Source organism: Chinchilla lanigera, unplaced genomic scaffold, assembly GCF_000276665.1.
Source record: "Chinchilla lanigera isolate Chin_1 unplaced genomic scaffold, ChiLan1.0 scaffold00058, whole genome shotgun sequence".
Lineage (NCBI taxonomy): Eukaryota > Metazoa > Chordata > Mammalia > Rodentia > Chinchillidae > Chinchilla > Chinchilla lanigera.
This window is the reverse complement of record NW_004955459.1, coordinates 9,477,616-9,488,489: the sequence shown is the minus strand read 5'-3', so window position 1 is coordinate 9,488,489 and position 10,874 is coordinate 9,477,616. Positions and strand designations below refer to the sequence as shown.

At 55.2% G+C, this 10,874-nt stretch overlaps 1 protein-coding gene across 1 annotated transcript; it reads left to right on the top strand.

The window, feature by feature from the left end:
• On the top strand, positions 1–5,492 carry Inhbb (inhibin, beta B; the record flags this gene model as incomplete). The annotated part of the gene is given in 2 exon segments (XM_013521093.1): positions 1–302; positions 2,782–5,492. Coding segments are annotated over 2 exon segments (1,078 nt in total), but the record flags the coding sequence as incomplete, so codon positions are not given.
• Positions 5,493–10,874: the final 5,382 nt, after the last annotated feature.

Here is a 10,874-nt window from a genome sequence, read left to right as displayed (position 1 = left end):
CGGTTTCCAGGACACCTGTACGTCGTGCGGCGGCTTCCGGCGGCCGGAGGAGCTGGGCCGGGTGGACGGCGACTTCCTGGAGGCGGTCAAGCGGCACATCTTGAACCGCTTGCAGTTGCGGGGTCGGCCCAACATCACGCACGCCGTGCCCAAGGCCGCCATGGTCACGGCTCTGCGCAAGCTGCACGCGGGCAAGGTACGCGAGGACGGCCGCGTGGAGATCCCGCACCTCGACGGCCACGCCAGCCCAGGCGCCGACGGCCAGGAGCGCGTCTCGGAAATCATCAGCTTTGCGGAGACAGGTGGGTCCGGCCTTCCGGCGGCTAAGCGGTCTGTGCGCCCTCCCTCTTTTTCTCCCTCCCCCTCTCCCTCTCTGTCTTTGCCAGCTCCGGCCGCAGGGTCCGCCGCATCCCGCACGCCCCAGGGACAACCTGGACTCTAGGCCGGGCTTTTCGGCGTGGCTCTGTGGGCTTCTCCTAGGTTGCAGTCCATTTCCCCCAGGCCGCAGACCCTTTTCTGCTCCCGGATTCCCGCCGCCGTGAGCCCTGCCCTCCACCCCTACTCTCGGGAATTGGGCCCCAGCGCCTCTGGGCGCACGTCCCCCTCCTGGCAGATGCGCGGCCCTGGCTCTGCGGGCACTTGCTTGGTGATTGCTTAATGTTTTTGTTTCCCACGATCGGAGTGTAGGCTTAGCAGTGTGGATGGAGATATGTGTGCTTGTTGATATACGTGGGCCGGAGTGTGTGTGTGTGTGTGTGTGTATGTGCGCGCTCGCGCACACACACACGCATTTGTGTGTGAGAGTGCTCGCGCGCGCTTGCGCGCGCTCGCCTGCCTAAGAGGCCCCCGGGGGCTGCTTCCATTGCCGGGCGGCGTGGGCTTGCCAGGATTGCTGAAGCCTCTCCGGGGAGAGCTAGGCAACCTCTCTTCCGATTGTGTGGGCACCAGAATCGGGCGGAAGGCAGGCTTCTCAACAGGTCCATCATTTAAGCAGAGAAAGAGGCGGCTCAGGGGACATCCCTGTGCCTTTCCTCCTGCCTGGCAGCAGCGACAGCCCTCTGGTCAGAGAGCCACAGAGTTGGTAGTTAACAAAGGGTAGGACTCTTCTGGAATTTTCCCCTGGCCCCAGATTGCAACTCCTTACCATTGTCGAAATGTAAAAATCAGGAAGAGAAAAATCTTTGAGAAGTTTAAAATGAGGAGGAAAATGTGCCCGCGCTGAAATGCTGCAAGTGCTTTTGACTCCGCTGTCCTTTTCAGGACTTGAATGAGCCAGGCTGGCTTTTGTGCCTGGAGCTCGGCTGCATTTGTGCGGAGGGGACTGCAGAGAAGGTCGGAGAGGGGAACTCCCTGGTGCAGTGGAGGGGGGCAGGCAGGAGTCTGTGAGAGGAGGGGGGATTGGTTGTGCCCCTGGCTGCAAATCCCCCCTCTCCAGGCAGCAGGAAGACCGTTCTGGTGGCTCCTGGGGATGAAAAGGGATGAAAAGTTTTGCATGGCCGGGTGTGGAGAAAAGCAGAGACAATCAGGGTTGGTTTGTGCTTAGAAAGAAATGCATTGCCGTTTTAGCTGTCCGCCCGAGTCAGGGAGAGCTCGACATGCAATTAGAGGGTTTGGATTAAAAGGTGCTTTGGGGCCCAGGGTAGAAATGTGATTCGGAAAGGTCGAGGAGGCCTTTTGGTCCTGGTGGCACAAAATGACAGCGGGGGCTGTTATATTTCTGGTCCATTTCACGGAGCCAGCTCTTTGACTTATAAATAACAGATTCAGGTCACAGGCAGCTTGTCCAAGACCAGCTTTTAAGGCTGCAGTTTCCCCCATTTCGAAGTCAGATGTCAGTGTTATTAGAGGAGCCAGGCAGAGCCTGAGGAGGGGGCTAGGGCAGCCATGGTGGAAGGTTTGATAAACCAGCCGTGTCCACAGAGTTGCCTTATTCCTGGAAAAAAAAAAGAAAAGAAAAAAGTAGATTGTCAGAGGGAAGGGTCATGGAAATGTAGGATGGGCTGGCATAGCTGATCTTCTTGTTGAGCTGAATTATCTGAGAAAGTAACAAACTAACCCCCCTTTTCCTTGGAGATTTTGAAAGTGCCATGAACAGGGAGCCAGGGTCTGGTCAAAGAATTGGTCCTCAAGTTTCAAGGCTGAATGTCCTGTCCCTTAGAACTACTGGGAAACAAGGGCTGCACTTTGCAGCCTGCAAAGCACACGTTCCTGTGTCAGAAATCTGAGCAGAGCATGCCTGTTTGCAGTGGAGGTTCCACTGGGGGTTGGATCAGATCATGCTTAGGTAAACACTGGAAAGAGGCGGTAGGTGGCTCAGCTTGATTTTGCAATGCCCTAAGTTCACCAAAAAAAAAAAAAAAAAAAGCCCTGCTTAAAACAACCCACCCCCAAATCTTCTCTGCAATCCTGGTTTTGTTTTCCAAATTTCACAGATACCCATAACAACTTGTTAAGATCTTGGCCTCTTGACAAGTTCCTCTGTTGAGCTTTGAGGCCTGACAACCAGTCTCTAGGGAGCCCTGGGCTGGGAGAGGTGAGGCAAGGTTTTATAGGCCTGGGCCCTCCAGCTCTGACCCGGTCTGGGTTTCTCAATGGGAAATGATGTTCTCTGCCTCTCCCAGGTTACAGGCAGAGGTCCGGGCCCCAGGAATGGTATTTCTGGTCAGTAACGTCTTCCAGCTGTGTGGGGAGTGTGTGTTCAGCATCGGGCAGTGGAGTATATTTCCCTGTTGCCTCGTGTTCTGCTGAAGTTAACTTGGCCTATCTCCCCCTTCTCTGCAGATGGCCTGGCCTCTTCCCGGGTCCGCCTGTATTTCTTCATCTCCAATGAAGGCAACCAGAACCTGTTTGTGGTGCAGGCCAGCCTGTGGCTTTACCTGAAACTCCTGCCCTATGTCCTGGAGAAAGGCAGCCGACGGAAGGTGCGGGTCAAAGTGTACTTCCAGGAGCAGGGCCACGGTGACAGATGGAATGTGGTGGAGAAGAAGGTGGACCTCAAGCGCAGTGGCTGGCACACCTTCCCGCTCACAGACGCCATCCAGGCCTTGTTTGAGCGAGGTGAACGGAGGCTCAACCTAGATGTGCAGTGTGACAGCTGCCAGGAGCTGGCCGTGGTGCCGGTGTTTGTGGACCCAGGCGAAGAGTCACATCGGCCCTTCGTGGTGGTGCAGGCCAGGCTGGGGGACAGCAGGCACCGCATTCGTAAGCGAGGCCTGGAATGCGATGGCCGGACCAACCTCTGTTGCAGGCAACAGTTCTTCATCGACTTCCGGCTCATTGGCTGGAACGACTGGATCATTGCACCCACTGGCTACTATGGGAACTACTGCGAGGGCAGCTGCCCGGCCTACCTGGCGGGGGTCCCAGGCTCTGCCTCCTCCTTCCACACAGCAGTGGTGAACCAGTACCGCATGCGGGGCTTGAACCCTGGCCCTGTGAACTCCTGCTGCATCCCCACTAAGCTGAGCTCCATGTCCATGCTCTACTTTGATGACGAGTACAACATCGTCAAGCGCGATGTGCCCAACATGATTGTGGAGGAATGTGGCTGTGCCTGACAGGGGCAGGCAGGGGCACGACGGCAGTGGTGCTCGGGACAGAGCCCCCCCCCGGGGGGGGGCAGGAGGTGCACAGTGGGCTGAGCACGCTTGTTCCATCGGGCTGCGGAGAGAGTCAGGTTGGGGCCCTAAAGCATTTTCTGCTACTCTGTAGAGCAACCAGTCAAACCAGAGGGCAAGCCCTCAACTGACATGAGACTTTTAAATGCACACATAGACCCGCACAGCCAGACGCATCCTGCCACCCACACAGCAGCCTCCAGGATACCAGCAAGTGGATGCGGAGACAAATGGCAGCTTAGCTACCAAGGCCTGTCAGTGGGAGAGAATGGGGTGAGCAACCACCATTCCCACCAGCTGGCCTGGCCACTCTGAATTGCGCCTTCTGAGCACACATAAAAGCACAAAGACAGAGACACTGAGAGAGGGAGAGAGAGAGAAAGAGGGAGGGAGGGAGAGAGAAGAAAGAGTGCCACTGAGAAGAAAAGCAGGGTGAGGAATGTGCAGCCAGGCAGAGGGCTGTGCGCTGTGCGTCCCCTTGACCGGTACCGGGCCTGCTCACTGCCTCAGCTCCTGCTGGAAATATGTTTGCTTCCTTCACACTCTTGGAGAGGGAAAATGGTCCAGGAAGGATACCACCTGTCAGACCATGGCACAGGACAATGACTCTGACTGTCATTGGCTCCCTGACATGACTATGTGTGTGTGTGTGTGTGTGCGCGTGCATGTGCACGTGTGCGTGCATGTGTTTGTGGGGTGGGGAGGGAGGGAGAGGAGAGGGGTCTCAATCTGATGCTTTAACTGATCTCCAGCAGCTGACAGGTCATTCGTACCAGCTGTAGAACTGAAAAGAGACTTATCTATCAGTTATCACTTTTAAGTGAAAACCCCAATTGTTCTAAATAAGAAGAAGAAAGTTGCAATCTGTGCCCTTTGCTGGGGACATTCCTCTAGGGCTGCTCGGGGACGGGGGAGAATAACCACTAGTAAAAGGGATGAGCCCAGAGGAGGCCATTGTGGGGTAGGGGATTCTGGAAACACAGGTAGGGGTTTTCCTAGTGCGGGAGTGAGAAAGAAGAGCTGCTTGGCTGGTCTTGGAGAGATGAGGAAGGCCTTCAGCTGCTTTGCAGAAGTTGCCCGTGTGGGTGGGCCCTGGCCAGCAGAGCTGGCTGTGGATGTGGCCCCTGCCTGCTCACCTGCCTGCCCGCCCGCCCCGCATAGCACTTGCAGACCTGCCTGAACGCACATGATATAGCACTTGCCGATCTGCGTGTGTCCAGAAGTGGCCGTGGGAATAGTGCTGAACTGGCTTTCCCCATACATGTCCAAGTGCCACGTGAACTATGCAATTTAAAGGGTTGACCCACACTAGATGAAACTGGACTCGTACAACTCTTTTTATATTTTTTATACTTGAAATGAAATCCTTTGCTTCTTTTTTAAGCGAATGATTGCTTTTAATGTTTGCACTGATTTAGTTGCATGATTAGTCAGAAACTGCCATTTGAAAAAAGAAGTTATTTTTATAGCAGCAAAAAAAGAATACAGTTAAATGTATTATACATAATTTTGGAACCAAAGAGGCCAACAGATCAGTTTTAATTTTTATTAGATGGTGAGGCCATCTTACATGAGGTAGACATTCTGAACAATCCTTTGAGTGGCCTGCCAATGTTTCAGGGTATAAATGGATTTTGTTTATTCAGTTTGATGTGTCTTTTCTATCCTTACACACCCAGAAGGTAGAGTAAAAATGACTGTGGTAGAATGCAGGTGTGTATCCTTAAATCCTCATCTTTATGTTTATTTAATAAAGCTCCCCTTAGGTTCTGTTTCATAATAATTTAAAACCAAACAATTTCCCCGTAGACTGGCTGTTAAAGTATTTTGCGTTCGTGTACAGTTTAAGAAAATAAAAGATTGAGTGCCACAGGCTTCCTGCCTTGTGTGATGTCTGGGGCAGTGGGCCTGGACTGGAGGTGGGCAGCTGGGAGGAGGGTCAGCCCAGGTGTCCAGCTTCAATGCCAGCAGCTCCACAGCTCATTCCTAGCGCTGAGTCCTTGCCATGAGACTTATGTCACTCAGAAGCTAGGAAAGATGGCAGAAGATCAAAATGAAGGACAATTAGCAAATTCATGAATTACACATTTGTTTACCCTTCTAGTCCCAAGACTAATTATGCTCCACTGAGGCTGCGTCTATTACCATTTGAAAGTCCCCATCCCTGGAAGTAAAAGGACGGCCTGGCTGGGGAAGCCCCTTGACCTCTGCTCACCTCAGGTGCTGATATGAGCAATGGGAACCCACCTTGGGACAGGAGGATGAGTAGAAAGGCTGTCAGTACAGTAATTATCTTTTCCTTTGGGGGTTTGAGGTGGTGGAAAGTGGTGGTGATGGCAGTGACAGCTGAGCTGCACCCTTGAGGTGTGATGAGAGACCTGTGCAGTCCTGTTTCTTGCAGCCCCTGCACCACACATCTTTACTTCCAAAGGTTGGGACTAGAAGCCTGGAGAGCCCAGGGGCCATACCCACCCTATCTGTTTCCTTAAGAGGACAGCAGTCCTCTGGCCTTCCCTTATCTGACGTTGCACAGGCCCAGCGTGGCACTGTTCTGGGTCAGCATCCCTTGTGTCTTCCCGAAAAAGTCTCAGGACATTTCTCTAACCCCATTAAGATAACAATGGGGAAACTGAGGGAGGCTAGACAGCTACAGGGATATCGTGATTCAAATAGCCACCTGATGGCAGGGGGCCTTCTTCAGCCCCTGTGTCTTTCCATTCTTCGCCCTGCCAGGGGAGTGTCTGCTCTGCTCAGCTGGTCCTGGGGGCTTGTGTTGATCTGCAAAGCTGTGAGTCAGTAGAAACTTCACAGGGGCAAAAGATGAAAATGTTGTAATATCAGGGCTGCCCTCTCCATTTTGGGGAACATGCTGTGACCCACTTGTCTCCCAGCTCTGTGTGCTGGGCCCCGCCCTCGGCCCACCCCCTGTCTCACTCCACCCTAGGATTCTTTTTGCAGGTGGAAGCCAGGAGGGGGAGCGTGAGCACAGGAGCCTCTGCTCTTTGGGTACTGAGCACTTGTGGGTGTCTCCTAGGGCTGGGCTTCCCAGGCTGCTCCTTTGAGTGCAGCATTAGCTCAAGGGAAAACTCCAGAGTCAGGAGGCTTGGGGCCTGGCAGGCATTGTCCCTGAGTGGCTCTCTGCTGCCCCATGTTGGCATGTGTCCCTGTGGGGTCTGGCTGCCCTAGAGTGCCTCTCATGGGGCCACACAGTGTGATCACAGCTTCCTTTGTCCTTCTTTCCTCACTCAGCACTCCGTCCTGTCTTCCTGTTGCTTTCTTTCCATTCTCTCTCCTGTCCCCAGGACCCACGTCTCCCCGAAGATTCTCCTTGAGCCCACCCTGCCAGGACATGGAGCAGGCAGCCCTCTCCACCCAGGCCCAGCGCCGCTGGCTGAATTCCCCCCAGCCAGACTTGAAGGCATCCCTCCCTCCTTCCTTGCCATCCCCCGCTTCTCATGGCCTCCAGACCATTACTGCTCATGCTAGGACCAGTGGGATGGGCAGAGCCTCAAAGGCACTGTCCCAGATCCCTCAGATGCTTCCCCCAGTGCCCTGAGGTGCTTGAGAGCCCCCATGTGGGGCTTCAAAGTTCTCAGCAACTCAGTGGAGCCCCAGGCATGATTCTGGGGACCCCAGGGGAAGAGAACAGTCACACTGATCTGTTCTCCATGTCCCATGCAGGGAGACTGAGGGCCAGGACCGGAGGAGCTGAGGACCTCTGTGGCTTGTGTTGTCCTCCCAGCCCTCTCAGGGCCCGGCTCTGGATGGGCACATGGGCTCCTTGTGGGGCAGCACTTAGAAGGGGCTCTGATATGTCAAAGCTGCACCCCTGCTCCCCAAGACATAGCGTGACACTGTCACCAGGGCCCTGCCAAGCTGCCAGGAAGGGCCTGGGGGAGGGACTCAGCAGTTCTGGCATCACAGCTGGGCCCTGATCCACCTGGAAGTCAGGCTGGCTCTGGGCCACACCTGTCTGGTCCTCTACAAAGCCCTGCTGGGGACCATTGCTGGGGATTCCCAATTCCCAAAAGGTCACAGGCTATGTTGACTTTGACCTTGGAGAACTCTACGGGACCCAGTCCTGGGAGGAACCAGAGTCACAGGAACCAGGGATTGTGCATGTGTGTTGACAAGGAGGTCACAGGCTGCCACCAAACCACAGAAACTGCTGTGGGCTGAGGAAAGCATGCCCTTGCAGGCAAAGCAGCAGAAACAAAACCCGTTTCTGTGGGCAGAGGCCCTGGGTGCTGCCCAGTGGGCTGCTGGGCTTTTAATGGGATGCTTGGAGCCCAAGACAGTCCTCTGTTGGGCTTGTGCATGGCAAGGCAGGGGTCTGCGTATTGTAGGGGCTGCGCGTGCGCAGTTGTAGTGTGCAGCCATAGTTTGCGGTGTGTGTGCCGTGGGGGATGGGGTGGGTAGGGCACCAGGGGTGTGGACTGGGAATTGTGGGTAAGGTGGAGTGATGTGCTGTTTGGAGATGGTAGGTGTGACTATGTGTGATGAGCATGTAGAGCTCGAGGCTGTGACTGTGGGTGTGTGCAGTTGGCTGTGTGTGTTTGGAGTGCGTGGTTGGCTGTTTCTGAGGTTGTGAGGTTGTGTGGGTGAGTGTGAGACCATGTGGAGGGTTGGAGACTGGCTGATTGTATGGGTGTGGTTGGACGCTTGGCTGTGTGCACTTCTTGTCATTTTCATTTCCTCCTCATCAAGCGGTAGTGCACCTGGCCAGTTGTGCCCTTTGCCAGTGGAGTAGTGATAAATTGGGGCAGCTGTGCCCTTGCAGTTGGGATTCATGATGCCCTTCATGCCCAGAAGGTGCTGGGCTGGCTGGGTGGGCTGGGCACAGGTGCCACTTCTGCAGTATGCACAGTACCCTTAGTGTGGTTTTCCAGTCCCCGCTGCCCTGCTCCGGGTACTCAGTGTCAGGGCATTACCCGGATGTCAGCAGCCTCAAACCTAGAGCACTTTGAAAGTGGAAAGGTACCATCTGGTCATTTGGTCTCTCAATGGACATTTACTGAGTGCCTGTTCTACCCATGTACCATCTTGGTGTAGTCCTCACACCAACCTGGGGCGGAGAGACACAGGTATCATTAACATTTACGGTCAAGAACACTGAGGCTGACATCACAGAAGCAGCTCACTGGAGGCTGCAGAGTGCCTGAGGAGCAGTGCGGATTTCGGCCCCGGCAGCTGTTCCAGAGTCACTCATAGCCAGTGGGCTGCCCATAGGACAGTGACAGTGCCTATCAGAGGCTGCTGAGAACACAGACATGTCTAGAATAGGGCTGGTCTCTGTGTGGTTTCCTTCTTGCTGTTCTCCAGCATGTTCTCAGGATGGATACTGGGCGCCTGGTTGGAGTCCCACCTTTGTCTCTGTGGCACCTCTTTCGTCCTCATTCATTCCCTGAGTATTCGCAGGGCCCTGGACCATGACCTCGGCGGACACTCACTGAGAACAGCCACCATATCTGATGCAGTGCGGTCTTTACAAGCTACCTGTGGACAGGTGGGTGTGTCCATCTTGCAGATGGGGTGTGGAGGTGCAGGAAGTGGAGTGGAAGGACCAGCCCATGGCCTTCAGTTGCTGCTTTCTTCCTGCAGTGTTCCTGAGAGACCCTCAGGTCCTTGAGTCCCAGGGAGCTAGGGGACAGAGGAGGAAGTCAAAGGGAATGTAGCTATGAGGGTGGCGGGGCTGGGGCTGCCATCCCCCAGCTGCCCCGGTTCTCTCCACCTGCCTTGTCCCCACAGGGGGTCCTGAAGGTCCATTTACTTCCATCCCAGGTGCCTGCCCACTTGTAGGTCCCACTTACTGTGAGTGGTCCCACTTGTGAGCAGGAGCAGGGTCTGTTGGATCATCCCAGGCTCTCGGGGAATCTGATGGGGTGAAGATCATGGGGTTCTGAGAACAGGGGCAACTACCACGTTTTCAAGTGAGATTTCAAAGGTGGAATCACCATATGGGCGCAAAGGGGGCAGAGGAGGGGGGACATAAGAAGCCTACGCCTCCTCCCACCCATTGCAGGGAGCTTTACCACCTCTCTGTCCTCTGGGAGGGGCTGCGGTAGGAACAAGTGTGGGGGCAACCTAGTCAGGTTGCTGTGGCTCCCCACTTGCAGACAGGCTCCCGTTCTGTCTCCTGTCTTTCCACCCACCCTGCCCTCATCTTGGCTCCTGTGTCTGCCCTGAGAGGCCCCAGGGATAGGGGTGAGGATAGGTGTCAGGGTGCTACAGAGGCGTAGGGTTTGCTGTGCTTAGCATCTGCCCCCAATACGTACTGCGGGGCCTGTAGGTACAGCACAAGTCAGGACCCAGGGAGCCCAGGGGGGAGGGTGCCGTGTGTGTGTGTGTGTGTGTGTGTGTGTGTGTGTGTGTGTGACACCCGAGGACACCTTTGTCTACCAGGGAGCTCAGTCTGGTGGCTCAGCTCACCTGAGCTCATAGCTTGTTTCTAAGCCACTGGAGGCCCACCTGACCCGTGGGTGAGGGAGCCACTGGGCCCCAGAGGACCCTTCCAAGCTTATCTTCTGTGAGGTTGGCTCTTCACTGGGACTTCCTGGGTGTTATCCCTTCCCTAAGGAGCCCCATAGGGGAGCTAAGTCAGGGCTGTCACCTGCTATTGTGAATGAGCCCCACGGGGAGAGGGGCAGAGCTCTGAGGCCTTAACTTCCCTGCCAAGGGGTGGACAGGGGCTACAGACCTTGCACTTAACAAGCTAGGCATAAACAGTCTCCTTCCCAGCCCTCTACTGGAGGGGGACAAACCCCTTGCTTGGGGCCTAGCTTTACTACTGGGGTACCCTTGATTTGTAAGAGGTCAGCCTTGTTCTTCAGGAAAAGCTGGCCCTGGAGCTTGAAAGGGGCTGGTGCAGCCTAGCTCCTGCCACAGACCGGCCCTGCAGATGACTGAAGGAGAGGACAGAAGGGTTTTCCAACTCGGGGCCTCCTGCTGCTGTCCTGTGTGGCACTGTCACTCTTGCAGCACCAGGGGCCAGCAGGGCTCTGGCTGCTCCCCTTCCCACCCAGGGTGGAAGGTGCATCCTCAACTGGCTGCTCTTGCCTCTGTGTCTCCCAAATGCACCCCCCACCTCGTCCCTGTATACCTTTTCTCCCCGCTGTGCTCTGCTGCCTGTGATTCATCCTCCAGGGCTCCACTGCAGGAGCTAGGCTCTCAGAACCCATGGAACCCAGCTCCAGCCTTACCTTAAGGCTAACTGTGTGCACTCTTGCCTCCCCTAGAGTGCAGGCTGGATTTCAAGGG